The sequence below is a fragment of the Hydra viridissima genome, unplaced genomic scaffold (genome assembly GCF_058129835.1).
Source record: "Hydra viridissima isolate aposymbiotic clone 2 unplaced genomic scaffold, HvirCarnegie_v1 scaffold_7, whole genome shotgun sequence".
Taxonomy (NCBI): Eukaryota; Metazoa; Cnidaria; class Hydrozoa; order Anthoathecata; family Hydridae; genus Hydra; species Hydra viridissima.
Genome location: NW_028324306.1, coordinates 13,730,598 through 13,751,999, shown reverse-complemented (window position 1 = coordinate 13,751,999; position 21,402 = coordinate 13,730,598). Strand labels below are relative to the sequence as shown.

General features: G+C 31.2%; 1 protein-coding gene and 1 pseudogene across 1 annotated transcript; both read left to right on the top strand.

The window, feature by feature from the left end:
- LOC149886230 (uncharacterized) overlaps positions 1 to 21,402 on the top strand; it is a 194,624-nt pseudogene that overhangs the window by 136,301 nt on the left and 36,921 nt on the right.
- LOC149886236 (uncharacterized) lies at positions 10,274 to 21,064 on the top strand. The gene is made up of 2 exons (XM_090093964.1): positions 10,274 to 10,504; positions 18,665 to 21,064. Exons 1-2 carry the CDS (start codon positions 10,480 to 10,482, stop codon positions 20,344 to 20,346), a joined length of 1,707 nt encoding a protein of 568 aa, XP_089950090.1. The 5' UTR covers positions 10,274 to 10,479; the 3' UTR covers positions 20,347 to 21,064.

Below are 21,402 nucleotides of genomic sequence, written 5' to 3'. Positions count from 1 at the left end.
TCTTTTTAATTGTTTCCGCTTGTAGTGTAATTACAGTATCTCATTCAGACAACTCAAACCAGTGCAATCTAAATAAATCAACTTAATGTTTAAATCATTTGGCAAAAATCAACATAGAATCATACGTAAATAGTTATTGCAAACATAACCAAAATATTATAATGGCATTACAATATTAAAAAAATCATCCTCAAAAAGATTTTGTTATAATCAAAGGGTAAAAAAAATTGTTCTTATCCGACAATCGTAATATTTGAAAAATATATGGAAAAAAATACATAGCACCATTTGAAAAAGAAACTTTAAAGCATAAAAGAAATATAATATCAACAAAATATGGCACGAACTTTCACACAACAAAATGGCGACTTCAAACTTCACGCATGAGGTAAATTTTAATATAGTTGATAGGTGGCGTGAGCACACGGGAAAACCGTGCAGTTCCTGTGTGACTCCCGGTGCCATAACCAGGATAATAACTATACCGGATCCACGGTTAAAAACCTAACAGGACATGCCTGCAAGGGCTAGTTGGGAAATCTGTTCCAATCATTATTATTTCTCAGAAAGTTGTTTACAGTGCTCATAGCTTATTCTCTATCCGTTATTTATGAGTGATATTTTTTCATCTCCATTTATCTTATTTTATGCATTCTGTTTTATCTCTTTCATCATCTGACAATTCACTAAGAGCAATAAAAATTTCTTCTTGTAAAACAGAGTTATTGGTCAACTGCTTTTCAAACAATATCATAAGTAGTTCTCAACTTTTTCTCTGCTAATAATTTTATCTTTTCATGCTGTTTAGCCTTTTTAATAAACTTTTTATTCACGAATTCACTTACAATACTTAGAAACCCTAACCCTAAAGCCGTTGCCTCAATAGCTACTACTACTAGTGCTGTAACAATATTGGGTAATAGTTCAGCACTAGAACTCCTAAAATCAAATAGATATTGCTCTTATGCTGAAACAAATTTCTTACGCCAAAAATTATTTAGAAGAAGTTTAAGATCGTCCAAGACTTCAGAAATTCCAGAAAAAAAGATGAAATGAAAAATGGTAATTTAGATTAAAGACAATAACTTATGTGGTTGTTTCGATAAACTATGTGGAACAAAAAAATAAATGCTTTATATTGCATTTTATCAAAACTTTTAGTGATGATAAACAACTATATGAACATCATTATTTATGCTTTATAATACGCTTTGTTGAAAATTCTAAAATTTAAATTTCTTTGTTATTACTTTTTCTGATTTACTAAACTAAATAAATCCCTCTATTTTTTACTTAGTAATTAAATCAAAATTTAGTCAAGACAGTAAACATTTGGGCTCAAGACCAAGATCAAGTCTTTGAAAGCTTGAACAAGACCAAGTTCAAGACTTAGATTCTTAGAAGTCAAACATATTAAGACTCATGCTCACACATGCATGTGTGTATACAATTAGGCCTTCAGCTAATGTGTTGTTTTACCATTTACAAGATAGTAAGGTCCGAGACCAAGACTGAGCACCGAGACCAGAACAAGACCAAGAGAGTTAAATATCAGTCTCGAGACGTCTCGACACCAAGACTTAAGTCTCGAAGCATACATCACTGAATTACATAACTTAGTATTTGTACTTGAAGTCAACTTCGGCTAATTATTTAGTGACGTTGAGAATGTTTGCAAATATTGTGCTTTCTTTTCTTTCCCAGAGTGCAATTGGAAAATTGTAGAGAAACTAAGTATCAGTTTTTATATGAAACAACAGCAATAATGCATATGAAACAACAGCAATAATGCATGTGGTTCTACTGTTACTATGCAGAAGTCAGTATTAAGATGGTTCAGTAACTTTGACTTTACAAGTGAGCCACGAAGTTGACTAAAGTCAAAAGTAATCTTTTCAAATTAAACTTATTTTCTCTATTTTGAGAAAATTATCTTTAAAAGATTACTTATATCAAGATGTAGGCTGTCAAATTATGAAGTTTTGGTTTGAGAGCTTTGAGAGTTAGCATGATTAATTGAAGCATAAGTATTTTTAAGTGCTAGTATATTTAAATGAGGCAGGTTCAGGGAACTGGGTTTTTTTTCTTCTTTCATTACATTTACATCGGTTTTTGTTAAAAAATACCATGCCTTCAAGTGGAATTTCTTAGTTTTTCAAGTAAACTCATGATTAAACCAAAATATTAACTTTTTCCTGTTTGAGGAATCTAAAATCAAAATGTAGGGCCAAAACATCCCTTATAGTTACCACTAATCATAAATACGTGGTCAGTTTAACCAGTAAGCAAACTAGGCCGCCGCCTTGGGTGGAAAGTTTTCTAGGGCGGCTCTAAACCTAGCTACATAAAAAATAAGTATATTAAAAACATTGTTAAAATCTTTTTCAAATCCCTTTGAATTAAATTTAGGAGATTTGAAAAAGTACTCTTTTAAATTGCGTCAAATAAAACAAAAGAATAAACTTTGATACTTTTTTCGTTTCATTTGACGCGATTTCCTTTTTCTTTTTATCCTTTTTATGCAGAATGAAACTTGGTGGCAATTAATACAATGCAAAGTTTTCATTACTCATTTATAGAAAATTTTAGCACGTTTAACTTTATCGAGAAAATTTTTTTTGCTGGCGCCTTAATTCAGAAATAGTAAGAAACTAATTTTAATTAAATATTCTATGATAGCAATTACGTATCAGTATAGTAACAAATTAACTGATTTATATTGCGTTTTTATATTAATAAAGTTTTTTTTTTATATAAAGGAAGCTTTAAAGTTTTTAAAACGTATCTTTAAAACTTTTATAAAGAAGTTAAATTATTATTTTAATTTAAAGATATTAAAGATGCACGAGGTGATCACTTTTATTATTTTTAGCAACTTCCTTTGTTGTTTCAATCCACGTAAACGACGTGCTGCAAATGAAGGGTTTGTAGCAAAACAGGGTGATGCTTTGTTAAAGTACTTATGTTTACCGCAAAGAAATGAAAATGGCTTAGATGATTTAAAAATTAAAATTGAAGCAGACAGGGAAGCCGATGAGATGACAGTATCAGAAGAGTTTGAGTTACATAATGTAATACACGTAGCACACAAACAATATGAAGTGCATAAAATTTATAAATTCTCTGGTCTATATGCTAACTATAGCGATCCAGCAACTAGGGTGGTACTTGATGATGAAATGCGACAACTTTTGATAGAACATGGACCAAAACAATTCGATCAGTTTGACTTTCTTAAGGACAGTATACAAAAAAAATTTTCCAAAAACCTTTACAACCGCCGGCTTGTCAATGGAGATGAAGTTCGCAGGCATTGGCTGCAGTATTCTGCAAGTGATGACTGTGTGTTGCTTCTGCTGCAAAGTGTTTACCAGTAGCACAACAACTGCGTCATCTCTTTCTTCCAATGGTTTACATGATTGGAAAAACTTGTCCGCAAGTCTGTCAGGGCATGAGAAAAGCAGTGAACATCTAGCGAATTTATAGTCAGGGAAAGAGTTTGAGCTGCGACTGCGAAATAATAAAACAATTGATGCCGAACATTTGCGTCTTGTTAAAAAAGAAGAACAGTATTGGCAGCAAATCTTAAAACGGTTGATAGCTTTTGTTAGATTTCTTGGTATGTAAAATCTTCCTTTTTGTGGAACACATGAGAAACTGAACACTACTGATAACGGAAACTTTCTGAAATTTGTGAAATTTTTAGCTTTGTTTGACCCACTTATGGATGAGCATATTCTAAAGATTAAAGGCAATTAAACACATATGTACGTTACCTAGGCAAAGACATACAGAATTATTTGATTCATCTTTTATCAAATGCAATCAAACAACAAATTCTAACATCTGCTCGTGATGCTAAGTACTTTTCAATAATTATAGGTTGCACACCTGATATTGGTCATGTTGAACAAATGACTATGATCATTCGCTTTTTGGATGCGATTTTAAATCCAGAAATGTCATTGCAGCAACAGAATCTATAAATGAACATTTCTTAGATTTTATGCCTTTAAAGGAGAAAACTGGTACTGGTATGGCTGAAACTATCATTAAGCAATTAGGTAAGATATCTTTACGGTCAAGTATATGAGAATGGCAGAAATATGAGGGGGAGAATTAAGGGTATCCAATAAAGAATTTAGGAAGTCAATCCCTGAGCATTGTTTATTCCTTGCTGTGCCCATACATTGAATTAGGCTTTTAAATGTTGCTTAGAAGCAACAGCCTTCTTTGATCTGGTGCAACGCGTATATGTATTCTTTCCTGCATCAACTTGTCGCTGGAAAGTTTTAACACGACATTTTTTTAATCTCACTGTTAAACCACTGAGTGAAACAAGGTGGGAAAGCCAAATTGATGGTTTAAAGCCTCTCCGTTATCAACTTGGTGATATCTACAATCCTCTGGCAGAGATTGCGAACAACACAAATTTAACATGAGCGTCTGGTAATTCAACACGGGTAGATGCACGGTTTATTGCAAACGCTGTTTTTAGTTTAAGTTTGTCGTTTCTCTGGGTGTGTGGAACGACGTGTTGTTTGAGATCAATATGACTAGTAAGCTACTTCAGGCAAAAGATTTAGACATGAAAAACGCCATAAACTATCTTAAGAAAATAAAGACGTTTCTTGTAAATCGCAGAAACGAAATGGACTTTAAGAAAATACTAGTAGATGCAGTTAAAATTGCAGTGAGTTTAGAGTTCCTGCACTTTTTGAACCCAAAACAACCCGTATCAGAAGAAAGAATAAACAATTTACCTATGAAGGAGATGAGGAATTTATTCAAGATCGAGAAGAAAAACTCAAAACAAACTTTTGCTTTGCTATTCTTGACACAGCAATACAATCGGTTGATGAAAGTTTTACTCTTATACAAACAATAAGTTCGTTGTTTTGTTTTCTCTATGATGTTCATGGTTTACAGAGTATAACTAGCAAAGAAGTTATAGAACATTGCTTGAATCTTGAGAAAGCTTTGCAACATGGAGACTTCAAAGGTATCGATGCAGTTGATCTGTAATGCGAGCTGAAATCAATTTTAAGACGTGTTGAAAGGTGCACATTGTAATTAGATTTATGAAATTTTAAATTAAAAAAAAATCTAACAGGTTGTCTCCCCAACAATGTTATAGCATTAAGAATCCTCTTGAAACTTCCAGCTTCCATGGATCGCGGTGAGCAAACCTTCTCAAAACTCAAACTGATAAAAACATTTTTGAGAACGTCTATACAGCTAAAAAGACTTCCTGAATTAGCTACTCTGTCAAGTGAACATGATATTGCTAGAAACATTAACCTGACGGAACTCGTTTCTACATTTGCAAATACAAAAGTGTGAAAAGGGAAGTTTTGAAATCATTTATTTATATATATTATAAAGTTACACGAATATACGCTTCTTTATGATGATGCATGTATGTTTTTTTCCGAATGTGAATACAAAATGTAATAACATATCTTAATCATTTCTTTGTGAAAGTTGGGGAAGGGGTAGAAACGCAGTGTGTCAGATTCGCCTTGGGAGCCAAATACTCTGGTGCCGGTCCTGCCTAGGATGTTTCTTATTATTGGGGGATTTTCAGTTCTTTTTTTTTTCCGTACACTTAATTCATTAATTACACCAAAAGTATACTGAAACCATCAATAAAAACTAATGAAAAATCTTGAAGTAAAACAGTCTAGGTTAATTACAAGTCAAAGTTATATTACCACTTAATGCTAAACAACACACTGCGCAAATGAATATAAATCTCAACACATGGAGGTTGAACTCCTTATTAATCATCCTCACTGACCAGGCCTAGTCTTTACTGATTGTCACTTTTAAGTTTTGGAAAACCTTTTAATAGCAAATTATTTTCATACAAGCAATTCAAGAAAACTAGTTTTCTAGAAAATTATTTGCTCTTGTCCTCTAGAGTTTTACGCACCGGTCTGGTTTATGAGTAAACTACCTATCTGAATGGCAAAATGTGTAAGTAATATGAATTCATTCTTATAATGTATTCATATTACTTATAATATGAATAAAATAAATCCTTTCGTTTCTTAATTGTCAAATAACTTTGCTTTTTCCCTCTTAATTTTCATTTTTGACAGCCTAATATAAATGTTCTCTTAGAAAAATTTAGTGTGATTACAACAGTGATATGCAAAGTAAAAGTTTAACTTTTTCGTGCAAATTGAAAGACGTTAATATTTTTCTTTTCTTCATACCTTGTTTCTTTTTTTTTGACATTAAAAAACAAAGAGAAATTAAACAAAGAGCTCATTTTTTTTAATTGTGTTAAAACAACGAGGCTCCTAGCAGTAGCTTTTTAAATTTTGTTGAATCAAAAGCTTCCTTTCTCTTTTCTAAGACTGGTTTTAATTAAGGCTTTCATTTCTAAGCCTGGTTTCCATGAAGAAAAAATTGAGAGGTTCAAAAAATAAAAAGAACTTGACGAGCAGATTTGCGACCAAATCTACTAGTTGCTAAAGTCGATTATATTATTATATAAAATAATTATATTACTACTCAACAGTCGAATATTTACAAGCAAGCAACAGAAAAATGACCAAAAGATTGACCTAAAAATCAAACATAATTGCATGAATGCAATTTAACAATTATTTGTGATTGCCACAGAAGTATCAAAGTTTTATATTTTGAATGATTTTTTTAGCGATATCAATATTCAACCATCAACAATAGGTAAACTTTTCAGTATTGTAAATAACATATCAGCAATTTTCTTGAAATGCAGAATAAATCATTATCTTACCATGAGTTGAATGCATCTGGATAACGCTTTTTCTCCCTATATTTTCAATCTTAACTAAATTTCGTTTTGTCTTTGGTATTTTCTTCTTCATAAAATGTTCCAGCTTTTCTTCACCATATAAGTATTTAATCTTATTTGTCACCGGGGTTGTACTTCGTGCAACAGATGCTTTATATATTTCTTCAGTCCATCTGGTTATGTGACCCTTTTCAAAGATATAAGTTTTTTTTCTTATTCTTACTCTATCACTAACTGAAAATTTTCGTTTTGGCTTCTGTTCTACTCTTTTAATTTTTTCAGTGTATAAATTTTTCCACATTATACTTCAGTTCATCTTTAAGCTAAAATCCACTAGAGTAACTTTAATCGAAGAGTGAATATAATTATTATATTCTTTAACTGAGCCATAACGTTCAAATATACATGAGTTGATTTGGCGCTAAAGTATTTTCACATTTTTTCTTTCATCGTGCGATTCTGTCTCTCCGCTATTCTCGATTTCTCTTCATTTTCAAAATAATCTAGAGTAAATCTCAATAAGATTTTGTACATCTCTAATATAAGCTTCCTTACCTATGTAAACCGAAACTTTATCCGGCTTTCTTTCCTTGAACAAAGTGTTAAATGGTCTTACTATAGCCTTACCAGCTAAATCTTTTAGAGGAAGTGACCGGCAGTAGTTTGTGAAAATACCAATGGCTGCCAAAAGGTATTTTTAAACTTTGTTAGATTTGTAGAATGTTTGTATATCAAAAAGATCAGCGGCCTATATTTCATCTATACTTTTAATAATAACTTTTCTTTTGCATATTTTATTTTTACTTGTTTATGTAACTCGCAAGTCTATTGAGTTTTGGTGCTTTGCAAAACATTTTTTTTTCTTTTGCAGAATCAGTAGTAATCTATAGGCCACACCCATTTAACAGATCCTTAGGAGCTATAGCGCTGCACGCTGTACAGTCTCACACGCTTGACAATCCGATTCCGAGTTTCATCTTTGTTCCAGTAATCTTTTTAACAATTGGCTTATCAATTTTTTCCCTAAACAAAGGACTATCAATACTATCCATTTCTTCCGACATTTGCTTATCATACAGCATTGCAAGTGGATGTCTTTATTTAGTAGATGGCGTACATCATGATGATATACAGTTTTATCAACTCTATTTATAAGTTCGCTCCATTCTTTTGGTGTAAGACATCGTTCAATCTTCGCCTTGTTTTGTGCAAGGAGCAATAAAGATATGACCAGATAAGTACATTTCAAAGAGTAGCTTGTTAAGAATAGAAATTGATTCATCATTAGCCTTCGAGTCAATCGGTGGAGCTTTAGCTGAAGAAGAGTGGTTTGAACGAGCTTTTTCAAATTGAGTTTTTGTAATGCCAAATACTTAACATCTTTCTATATGCTTTCTACGACCATATTTTGAGGGTTTAAACTCTTCACCATCAGGTTTAGTATAATTTTTACATTTCATACAACACCTTTTTTATATAAAAATATTTCTTTAAGCTCCGAAGGAATAATGGAGCGTGTGCGGTCTTGCATGCTTAATAAACGCATCTCTAAAATTTTCTATTTTCTTCTATAGAACTGTGTAACTCTTTTTTTATCATCACCAAAACTCAAAGCCAATTTATTTACTTCTTCTGTATATACAATGTGTCTACGACTACGAATCATATTCATTGATCTCATAACATTTTTCTTATTAAAAAAGCAATTTTTATAGTTTTCTTTTATAGATTTACATTTTTACTCAAATCTTATATACTGCATTTGTAAGGTATATAGTTTTAACTTTAAACAAATAATCTTTATAAAAATCTCACCCTTTTCTTCAGATTTGAAAATACGATTAAAATTTTTATTTCGTCCTGTTTTAATATCACTTGGATGATTTGTTTCAAACTCACTCGCTTCAAATCTTGCTTTAACATCTGGAGCACTATCTCTTTGAAAAATGAAGTATGGCACATTTAATGATGAATAAGGTTTATTGATTTCATTTTCTTAAAAGGTTTAAGCTACTCGCTCAAGCGGGACGCTTATCAGTTCACCGAAATTTGTATTTTATTCGTTTTGGTGTTTTTTAAAACGGATTTTCAAATTAAATATATGCAGAAATCAAGCGAAATTAAAATAGGAACTCTGTGTTTAGAAATAAAAAGCAAATGTAAAAGAGAATTTAGCGTGAGTAATTTACTTATTTGTCATTAAATTAGAATAGTTTAACGTCTGTTTTGCTATGAAATAGATCTCAGGGACGTTGAATGTAAACTAAAAGGAACGCGGGCCCCAAAAAGCCTGGGGCCCGCGTTCCTTGAACTCTCTAAACTCCCTTATGCTATGTCAGTCTATTATAAATAATGTAAAAATTTCAGATATTGCCTTATTCACGGTTTGGGTGCAAGTTTTACAAACAGACTGTAACTCATTATCTCTAATCAAATTTGATGAGAATTAGCTACAACTTATGATTGTATAGGTTTATTTTTCACAACAAAAAATACTTCTTGTTGCTTGTTTTTTAAAAAGCTTTTTAACCCGTATATTTCTGTGTTATGTACATGTAAGACCAGCGTATTAACTAGTTTTGTATAAAAATTATTTATCATCTTATTATAGGAATTCAAACAAATTCTAAATGAATAATTTCAAAGGAAAATACAAATGTAAATTGTAAAAGTTAATAAAAGGAAAATTAAGTGATAACCCAGAAAGTTGCATAGGTTTTGCGTCAGATAATTCACAACCGTTGTAGCCGAATACTAATAAAAATATGCTGAAACTAATATTTTCGGGCAACATAAGAATGTTCTAATTTTAGTTACATAAAAATAACTGAAGGTTATAAAACATGTTAACATAATTTTGTTGCATCGCTAAATGATTTCCGGCAATTATCTTGCTTAAATTTAAAACTAACTTTTCTTTAAAGAAAACTTCAAAGCAATTTGTGGATGCAAATGAAAAGCTAAATAACTTTTCCAACCAATCGGTTTTTACTTTCTATGGCTGTTTGAGCTTTAATTGGCTGTTTGAGCTTTTATTGTGTTTATTGCTTTTTAATTAAGTTGTTGTTCGTATCTTTTAAATGCTGAGCTTTTACCTCAATAGATCAAGACATAAAAAAAAAAAATTTTCAATTTCGAGTAATGTTACATTTTTTACACTTCTTGTTATTGAAACGATTCCGAAATTACAAGCCTATTTTTATCATCATTAGATCTACAGCATAAATTATAGTCAGTTTTCGTTGAAAATGTTAGGCATCAGCGTTTAGTTAATACGTTAACAACGAATAATAAGGATTAAAGAAAAAACTACTAAATCACTCATTTGAAACAAATTGAATTTAAAAAAATAATAGAGTAATGCAGCATATAGCATTAAAATGTTTATCCTATTGCAATTTACGACTTAATTGCACTGATAAAAGTATATTGCTTTTTGTAATCGGATTTATAAATGATGTCGGAGTAAACGAGGAAGTCTCCCTTAACAATATCACAAACTAAATAAAGACAAAGGGAGTGTTTCTGTTGAAACAAAAAGTACTAGGCAAAAATAAAATTCTACGAAAGCGAACATTCAACACGAAACTGAGATCGAAGCAACAAATGATGATACAAACGGTGATCTGAATAGATTAGAAGCTATTCCATTTCCTCGGAGTGTTTGCTAATCAAATTGGTAATAGTAAAAGATGGAACAAGTTTTACAATCAGAAGGTTATTTTTCTCTTAATAATGTATTTTTCATTTTCTGCTTTTCTAAACTTATTTGTGTAAAATAGAAATCGTTTAACTTTGGTTTTTAAAAACTGTTAAACATTTGACGATGCAGGTTTACATAAAACATGTTTGAAGAACACCTTAAATTGTTTTAAGTCGCATATCGTTTATTGGAAATAATTTCTTTTTAATAAATGGTATGAGATTAAGGATGTATTATTTACAACGTGCTGCAATTTTAACTTTAAAGTTGTCAAGGATGAAACTTGTAAATAAAGATATTGCAAATTTCAACGAAAAGTCTTATCTGGTAAGAACTTATTCAGCGAATTATTTCATTTTTCCATCACAGAACTTAGTCTCAGACTTGTACAATTTAGTGTTAAGAATTATTAAAGTTTTCCTTAGATTCACTTAAACATTTATTGATTTTTAACCCTCAATTAAGTTTGTTCTGAATAAGATTTTTATTTAAGAAGTTAATGATTAAAAACATTTGTTATAAATATAGTTTATTAAATATTAAATAATATTTTCTTTAATCTTTTACACAGCATTAAGTTGCTTTTTAACACAGAGTATATATATTAAAAAAAAAACTATCTGGATTAACATAATTGGTTTAATTCAAACATTTGTAAACTTATATCTCGAAATACTGTCGCCCCATTCGTCCTCACATTAAAGATTGTTTTCCAATATTTTAAAATTAAAATCAAAAAATTTCTTCAACAAATATTTATAGAAAAGGTTTAATTTTGGATTTTTCATACTCGACTGCATTCTTTTTTGCATAAAAATCTTTCACTATGGCAGATAAATGTGACATAGCGTATGGTGTGAAATGACTGTGTTTTAAGTTAAGTCCTGCTGTTTTGATCTAAGTTTACATGCTTAAAAAATCACATTTTCTTTTTTACATTAAATTTTATTTTTTGATGTAATGTATTTTGTCAAAATGTTTGGCTATTGAAAAAAAAAACTTTCACAAAAAAGAATATAGTCAAAGAAGGCTTCAAAATCTCCAGAAGAAAATGATGAAATGAAATAAAGTTGATTCATAATGTAACCAATGAATGTTGTGCTTTGTTTAATAATATTTAAGAGAGAAGCAAAAAACTGCCTAAAATTGTCTATTATCAAAACATTCTGTAATGATAAACGTTAACATTTTGTTTATTATTTACTAATTGCTCTTTACTTTTTCCTTAGTTTAAATACGCACACAGAGCTTGATGTATTTATTCTATACTTTTCAGATATATAGCAATTTATAACATTTAGTTTTAGATAAATTTGAACTTAAATGCTTAAAAGGTTATCATTTAAATCAAAAAAGACAAGGCACCAGTGATTTGGTTGGTAAAATCTGTAAAACGTCAGTCCGACTTAAATCGCGGATTATAAAAGTCCGATCGTTAAATATTTTACAAATTATAAACCGAAAATTAATTTACGAACTACTAACGAACTTTTATTTTGCGAATTCCCTTTGATGTTCAAATTATCAATCCGAAACTTTTTTTCGAATCTATTTCACAATAATTATATCAATCGCGTTCCGTTCGTCCCACCATTAAATGGTGCGGTCCAAAAAAATTACATTTTTTTAATGTACACGGCCATAGAAAGAGTGAGTTTCTTTTTTATTTTACAATCAGTCCTTCATTCAATTATTTGGAAATCATAACCTGCAACAATTCGTTCCACGAGTTTACTATTCTTCACTAACATCTGTTACGGTAGGCCACCTTAATATTATTTTGATTTAAAAGTTAAAAATTTTTTGTCTTGTGTTTTTGCAGATTTTTTTTTTGAGGATCGAATTCTTTTGCGAATTAAATCGCTTTGCGGATTGCTACGATTAGTGGATTGGTCTAACAAAGTTTATATTTGTTATATTTCTTCTAGTTAAATGAAATAGATATAGAAACTGAAATAAAAATAGAAACAGAGTGAAACACTAGTTTGAAATATTGTTTCTTTCATTTCAATATTAAAGGTAAATAACCTTTAAACAATTAGTTCTTTTATTGAAAATTTCATGCATGTTTCAAAATTATCATTTTTTTATCAAGAGAAATATTACGGAAAAATTTCAAGTAACTTTTCAACAATTCGTTCTTTTTCGGACACCGTTTGCATGCATCCTGTATTGTTAAGGCAACGATGAAAAAAATATTGTGGCAAGTTTTAGAAAAAAGTCCGTAAACCATAAATGTAATTCGATCTGTGTTTTTGGATTTTTAATCTGGAAAATTATCTATAATATAATTCCTTCAGAAACGTTAAACGTTTAACGTTTAATGTTTTAACGTTTAATGTCGTTTCGTCATTAGTTACTAGCCTTTGAGGGAGCGCGTTCACTAAATGAAAGATCTCTTAAGCGAGTTAAAACTTTTTACTTTTGGAATTTGATTATTAGTTTAGATATATTAAATAAAGAATCATATTAAGATAAATAATAATCGTTAAGATCATATTATAATTGAAGTAAGTATATGAAATAGTTAGGCGCTACTACACTTTCTACCCCCCCCCCCCCCCCCTCTAATTTTATAATTGATTCTAATAGAAAATTTGATGCTGATTAAGAATCGTATAAAAACATAGGTCTCAAAATCAATGCAAAGTGCACTAATCTGAAGTTGAAAGTACAAAAATATACCACAAATCGCTAATATTCGTCATTTTAATTTCAATAACTTCACGGTGGATTTTGTTTTCAATTGCAAAACATCACTAGCCTGGTTTCTACCATGAAAAATGATATTTGGTTTATTATTGATGCGATAGTTTTTTTGAGGGTCATCAGACCGACAAACGAACTATAAAACATGTTACTCTTGTGAAACATATCAATCTTTCTTGTGAACTTTAACTTATAACAAAATTTTTGACTTTGTTTTAAACATAATCTTTATTAATGTTAAAGAAAAAAAGTATATGAAGACACGAACTTTTATCGAATAATAAAAATGGAATTCCTTAATGTTCTTCGCAAAAATAAACTATTTACATGAAACATTCTCACTCAACTTTTAAATTGAAACATTCTTTTTTACATAAAAGATATAATAAAAATAATTTTTCACGGGAGGTTAATATGTAGAATAAAAATAAAGTGAACAGCTCACGCTTCAAACTAGCGTGATAATATCTTGCTAGTTCGTATTAATAGTCCTACCCAATCTTGCAAACTTAATCCGAAAAACAATCAAGTTTCTTTCATTTTTACAATATTTCTTTTATTTTCCCTTCAGATACCTAAGCAATCTGATTCTTGGAGATTCTTCAACAAGGTGGAGGAAAACAAGGCCAAATGTAAGGGTCGTGGCAAAACACGACTAATGAAAGCACCATAAGTCCTTTAAAGAAGTATTTGAAAAGAGTCCATTTGAGTTTATATAAACAATTAGAAAGGAAAGACAAAGGAAAAATCAACAGTTCCACACATTTTTAACAAGCTTGCTTCTGAAGAGTCAGATTTTGAACAAACCCAACAAAGTGGAAAAAAGAGGAGATATCCACAGACACAGAAAGATACACCAGCATTGCCACAGCCTGAACCAAGTGCGGGGAGTTATTTAAACCTTCCCTGAGACACTAATGAGTCACTATTTTCTTTTTGAACTTGATAATATTTTTCCCATCTGACTGAGAATCATACAACTTCAAATTCCACTCCCTTTTTATACAGTTTTACAGACGCGTCATATTAACACATTAAATACAGTAAGACCTTAAGTGCATTAACAACTGCATACATTTACACCTACACATTAAAACCTTACATACATTAAAACGCTCACTGCATCTTGAAGACATTGGTAATAACACAAGTGGAACTTGTAGCACTTCCAACACTAAAACACGGAAAGGTAGAAAACAGGCTGCTAAAAGCAGAATGGAAAGTCAATGACATCAATCAATCAAGAACTGTTGTTGATATTACTAAAGGGGTGATTGAGATCAGTTGACCATTTTCTATTGTAGAAGCTGACGCATTCACCCGGATGATAAAAACTGCGAACAACGGTCGATTCAGAGCAATTACAGCAAACAGTGTATCTACAAAAAGCATCATTCTCCTTTTTATATTCATTCAGGGGCAAGTAAAAAGCATTTTCAATGACTGATAAGTAAAATCTTGATAGAGTGGTTTTCAAATCCGACGTGTAGACCACTGATCACACTAACCTTTCTTTCATGAGCCTTAAACTCCACTATTTAGATTTAAAATTCTTATTAAAACGCTTCTTGGTGGTAATGTCTTCCTTCGCTGAACAACATACTGGGGACAATATTACCAAGAAATTCAATGAATTAATCAACAAACCTGAACTTGATTTCGGAGTCAAAACCCGGATAACGGTTGACGGTGCAGCTTTTGTCTGAGAAGCTGTTAGAAAGTTTATTGGCGTAGACAATTGTCTATATCTAGTTTTCAATGGTGCTGCCGATGATAATTGATGACCGAAGTGGTTAATTCTCAACCATAAATTAATAAAATTATTAGGTCCTTTTAACCAGTCCTCTCAAAATGCTATGACTTTAGTTAATACTGCCAAAGCCTTAAGTAACTCCAAAACGAAATTAGTGCAGAGATGACCCACAAGATGAAACTCTGACCTTCTTCAAAAGGAGCCTGTGGTGGATCTTCTTTCGGCCATGCAATCTTTAGAGAATCCGAACCCTACTGTTTCTGAAGGATTTATGTTGACAGATCTTTTATCAACAGAAGATGAAGTGGAATTTATTCAATCTGTCATAGGGCTTCTGAAAGGCTTCTCAGAATTCTCCTAGAAATTCAGTAGCAAATAGGATGTCAGCATCTGTTCTGTTATTACTTGCTTACAAAACATCAGAGAAAGATTAGCAAGCGAGATGAACAAGCCGAAAAACGAGGTGTCATCAGAGCGTGCTCACTACTTTAATAAAGATCTAAACAAAAGATTCGAAGGGGAGTTGATGAATATTGATTTTATATTGCTCATTTTTACGGATTCTAACAACAAGGGTATTTGCTGTGTGAAAAAGGGGGATAAATTTTAAATAATTAAAAGTGCAGTCAAGAACGCTATGGAAGAACTATCAAAAAAAGATATTTTGGCCAGCCAAAACACTCCATCCCCTTCAATGTTAAATGATGAGGATGATGACAACTTTGATTTCACTGAACAACTGAGGAAGGAAATGTTTAGTGCAGGTTACATTAAACCTGGAGGAAAACAAGCACCGAAAAAGCCATATTAGCTGAAATTGAGGAGTATTTGAAGCCGGTTCCAACAAATACAAATGAGCTGGAATTCCGGAAACAAAACCAGTATATTTACCCAATAATGTCAAGGCTGGCCAGAAATTACCACGGCGTACCTTCTGCATTATCAGCATCTAAAAGTTGATAATGCATTGGTTCTTCTAGAGCTGTAAATGTTCTCTCAACTGCAGAAAACATTTACAGCTCTAGAAGAACCAATCTTTTCATCTCAAAAGTTGAGATGTTGATAGATATGAAAGCAAGCAACTTGGCAAATTTAAAGAAATAGTGTGGCCTGGAAGTGAATTCAGAAAATGATTAACTTTCAGTGTGCTTTTGACATCAAATAAATCCGTAAATAGTTTGAATAGATCAGCAAAGATAATTCGGGGCACTATCCGACAATCTGATAAACAATAACGGATCGGTGGTCCCTAAAAAAGACTTCATTTGAAAGCATAACTAACTTGCTTGTTTTGTGCTTTCTGACCAGAATGCGATTGCAAAGTTGCAGTGTTATTAAGTATCAGCAAAAATTTGGAATTAGGACATTCAAATATATTGCTCTAGTGTTACTAAGTAGCTGACAGTATCATCTTGGTTTTGTAACTTAGACTATTCAAATAACCCACAAAGTTTTTCAAAGTAAGAAGTAAACCTTTCAAAATTACTATTATTCTCTAGTTTAAAAATAAATTACGCCACCGCACAATAAGTCAAAGTACCAAAACAATAATGGAAAATTAAAATCCCTCTCCCCCCTTCCTTTTGCCCGCAGATTTTTAATTTAAATTTTTAAATCTGGCTGTAGACTAAAATTTTCAAATTTTAAAATTTTTAAATTTTCAAATCAAGCAGAGTTTGGTTTTTGAGTTTTGACAAATATAAACCTATAGTCCTTATGTAGTATGAAAACAGTGCACATATGAAACTTCACACTTGATATTTTTAAAAAAGTATTTTATTGAGGTACGGCACGTTAAGGCAACTCATTTTTGTTTATCTTCATTCATTTATATATGGAAGCGTCTAAAAAATTCCATGCAAACAGGTCGAATCTGCTAACAACTAAAATCTAATTTTTTTACTCGAACTCAAGATTAAAGTAAAAAGAGAAACTTTTTATCTATAGCTTCAGGAATAGCAATTAAAATAAAAATATCCTTTTTAGCTAGTAGGTATTAAAATTAAGCTTTTAAATAAAATGTTATACTGTTTTTAGTCATATCAACCTTGCAAGAGTGACACTTAAGCGAGAAATTTTTGCTCATGTTTTGTAACAAAAAAAAGAAAATGAAAAGTCTATGGAAAAGGGGTAAAAAAAGATGACTCTTTTAACGTTAAAAAAAGGCAAATATATCTCGGCTTTTGATGGTATTTATGAAAAGCAGTTCGATTCATTTGCTCCTAGCAATTGAGTGTTTGGGGGAGATTTTCATTTCCCTTTTTCTATTCGGTATTTAGACTTATTGTGCGGTGGCGTGTTTTTTTTTGGTTTCATAAAACATGGCTCATTGATCATACCTGGATTATGCATCTACAAACTGTGTAAAACAACAAAGTAGCAGAAATAACTGGTCAATAGATCGACATATTATTACAAGATGATGTTAGACCACACACTGTAAAAATGATTGTCGTAAATCCAAAACTATAAGTGTTGGAACTTCTTTATAATCCCCCATACTCTCAAGACCTAGTCTATACTGATTGATACTTCTTTTATCATTTAAAAAGCGTCTTTCTAGCAAGTCATTTTCATTCCAATATTGTAGTAAAACTGTTTCAATCCAAATGCTCTGTTTTTTCATGAAGTCATTGATTCTCGTCTTTAATACTTTTTTAGCACTCGCCTGAACAATATTCCGAATAAACGGCAAAAGTGTAAAAGTACTTTGGGTCCTTACTCTGATAAATAAAATAACTCCATACATTTGTAAGTTATCAAATAATTGCTTTTATAACAAGCTGTTATAAACTTTTATTTTAGTTTGTTTGGTGTGATTATGTTAGTATGATGCGCAGCATAAGTTTAGTATTTTCGTGCAAACGAAAGAAAGATGCAAATTACGGGTGAAACAGGTGGACTGAGACAACTTTCAGGCTTATTTTATTTTTAAACAATCAAAAATGTTTCTTTGAAACATTAGATGACTATAAGCTTTAATTGACTGTTAATTTTCAATGAGCCTAATATGGTTAGCGCACTAATATTAGCTAGTATGCGCAATTTTCCTATGATTACTTTCATAATGTCTTGTAAAATAGTTTCATCAAATTCGTTTACCAACTATAATCCGCAATATCAACTGCCTTTTAATTTGAACCGTCCATCCTCCCTCAACACTTACTGAGGCAAGCATCATCTAAAGCTTTGTTTTTGCTTTTGCATTAGGAAGATTTGGTTGGATTATGTCATTGCTACATAGTTGATATTTTCACCTACCCAACAAAAAAGGTTTTGTAGCATAATATGCGATTGCCAAATCAGACGAAAATAGTAATTTTCTATTGCTGTGTTACTTATTTTATTGTTTTTCTTTAATTCTTCAGTTCTTGTAAATTAAAGGACATTTCTATTTGCGTCTTTTAAATTACATTACTAATCAATTAAATCATATTTTAATTAATTTCGAATAGGTCAATCTGATTTCAAAGCATGGCAAAAAAAACTAAGCTTTTGTCTCAATTCAACCGTTCCACCCGTTAGCATTATTATGACCTTATCTAGTTTCTTTCCTTCCAACATTTCAATACGGAAAATGCAATTTTAAAAGGTCATATTTATTCCTGAAATTGTTGAAACAACGACGCTTCTGACGAAAGGTTTTTACGACTTTGGTGAGATCAATGATGCTCTAACTCTTTTTAATTACTGGTTTTTATTTGAATTATAGATTCCTACGACAAAAACATTGAGAAGTTCAAAAAACTGAAAGAACTTGACAACCAGCTTTGCGACATAGGATACTCGTTATTAAAGTCGCTATTATTATTTCGTAAAACATGGTTCCCTGAAAATCAACCAAATGCATCAAAAATTATAGGAATAGCAGGAAGTACTTCTGAAGGTTCTACAAGCGCTCGTGTTTTTAAACCCAGTGTTGAGTTTGACGATGGATTAAACAGGGAACTTGAGGCTGATGTAGATTTTATTCTCCTAGAGATTCCCCCTGAACTCAAAAACCACGTTGAAGACATCCCAGACAAGATAGGCTATGTCAATGTTTGCATCCATCCTGAGATTTTAAGGTTAAAAAATAATGTCGATTTGGGTCTTTCAAAAGCACATGTGGAGGAATATTTAACAAAGGTAAATGCAGAAGGTTATGCTAGTCCATACGATATTAAAACGTTTTTACTAAAGAAGTTTAAGCTCCAAGAGAATCGAAAAGTATTTGAAACAGTTTCTGCAGTACTTTGTGATGAAAAAATTTCTAATATATCTCTTACAAAATCTGAAAAAGTTACAAATGCATCAGTTGGTTCCGAATATATAGTCCAAATTAAAAACAAAAACGTGCTTAAGCTTTCCGTTGATTTAGTCAACTTGATTCGAATTTATTGGTGGCCTGATGTTGCTTCTGAATGGAAAGAAAGAAAAAGAAATTGGCCCGATGTCCGTACCATTGATGATCTCACACAGACATGTCATATAATTGCAAAACCGTCTGCGGCTGAAAAAGGTAACACGGAAACTCTCGATTGGAAGTATTCATTTTCAGATGTTGAACGCAAGCTAATTTCTATGTATAATCCACAGCAAAAGTTAGTTTACTTCATCTTTAAGGCGATGTTTTACAAATGGCTGAAACCAATTGACCCAACACAACTTTCCTCTTTTATTGGAAAAAACATTATGTTAAAAACCGCAGAAGAATATCCTCCGCATGATAAAATGTGGAATGAAACATCTGAAGCACTTAAAAGAGCTCTCGTTTATTTGTTTGTTCAGATGCAGAAAGCTTTTGAAAGCAAGTGTCTACCATATTATTTCATGAACAAAATAAATGTTATTGAGACCATAGACCCAGAAGTGCAAAAAGAAGTTTTAAAGAAAACTGAATGGATAATAGACAACATTGAAGAATGCATACCATCAAATGTAAATGATGTCATCGTTTTTGTAGAGGATATGATTCAGAGGTTCAACTACTTCGATAAAATTTTATTAAAGTTGCTAAAAAAAAATTATTCAGATTTTTTTAATCTAAAGTTTGTTGGTTCAAATTTAGACACTATTTTTAATGAAATCGTCTTAAGTTCGCTTAAAGACGCAACAGAAATAAAGAATGTCCGAGAAATGATTTTGAATTGTGTGACAGATATTAAATCAGCCGTTCCTACTGAAGATTTTAAAGTTGAAATTGTGAATGAAAAAATAAAACTTGTTGTAGATAAGTTAGTAACTGGGGTGTCCAAATTTGATCCAGATCTCCCAAATGCAACTCATGAAGAAGTATTAAGATTGGAAGCAGATGTAATTGAGGACGGAAGACAACTTGCTGATCGGGTTGTAAACAAGGTAGCAAATGTGGTAGATATTGGGAAAAGTTTCCTAGATATTTTTCGATTTTAATACATTTTGAATTTCTTGTTTGATATCATTTCAAGTGATAAGAATAATACAAATATTTCTTGGTCAAACTAAATATCAGAAAACTATGGATTAGTGCGATGAAAACCGTATTTTCTAAACCATTTAAATGAACTTGATTAAGCCAACTAAATTTCAGTAATATAAGCTATAATGAGATGATTTTTTGCACGAGACTGAGATTATTGTGACTTAAAGGAAATTTCTTTTTTAAGAAAAACTCCTTAATACAAAGATTTTGGTTATTTTACGTAGATTTCAGGAGAAAAGTTTATTTCTAATGTCAGCACTGAAGAGAACGAGTTGTGAAGCAAAACTTAATTAGTTCTAATTGATTAACACGTTTTCCTTTCAAATTTATTGATGCGGTGATTCCCAGCTTTTTAGACTGAACATTGATTTTAAAATATAATTGAGTCAGTCCAATCATAGTGCGAAACTATCAATTATTCTCGATTTGTAAATATCGTAAACTTCTCTCGGTATTTGTACACTAGATGGATGATTTTATGCAATGATGTGGTTCTCATACTACAGCATTATTTCGAGATAATTCACAGTTTCGAGATAATTCAAGTTTAGCGCTTTATAGTATTTAGAAGTTTATTTTCTAAAATTTAACTGTTAAGTTCTTATTGAGTGTAAAATTTTTTAACTGTTTAATGTTAAGACCATGTTAAGATGACATTCGCTGTAAATAGAGGGGATGGAAAACTTTTTATGGTCGCCACTTTAAAAGAATGAGAAAGTGATTGATGATAGTTAAGTTTTTCAAATGAAGTTAATAGTAGCGTTAATTTATTCGATTCACATTTGAGAAAGAGGGGACTCAAACAAGATAGCAATTTTTTTTTTTAAATTACAAAGTATTTTCAAAATCTAGATTAAGTTTGAAAATGAAAGGGTGGTATTGAAGTTTAACACCGTTTCTAGTGTTCCATTTCAAAACGACCTTCGCAATTTTCTACATATAAACTCTTTTCGGTTAAGTGAGAACGTCTTGTTTCCAATGATTTATAATACCTAAAGTCCTGAAAT

What these genes read in the sequence shown, in the direction of transcription:
- LOC149886236 (XM_090093964.1), top strand. Translation starts at nt 10,480, where the DNA reads ATGGAACAAGTTTTACAATCAGAAG. An exon ending in ACAAGTTTTACAATCAGAAG is followed by an intron (nt 10,505 to 18,664) that starts GTTATTTTTCTC and finishes TTTGAATTATAG; the next exon opens with ATTCCTACGACAAAAACATT.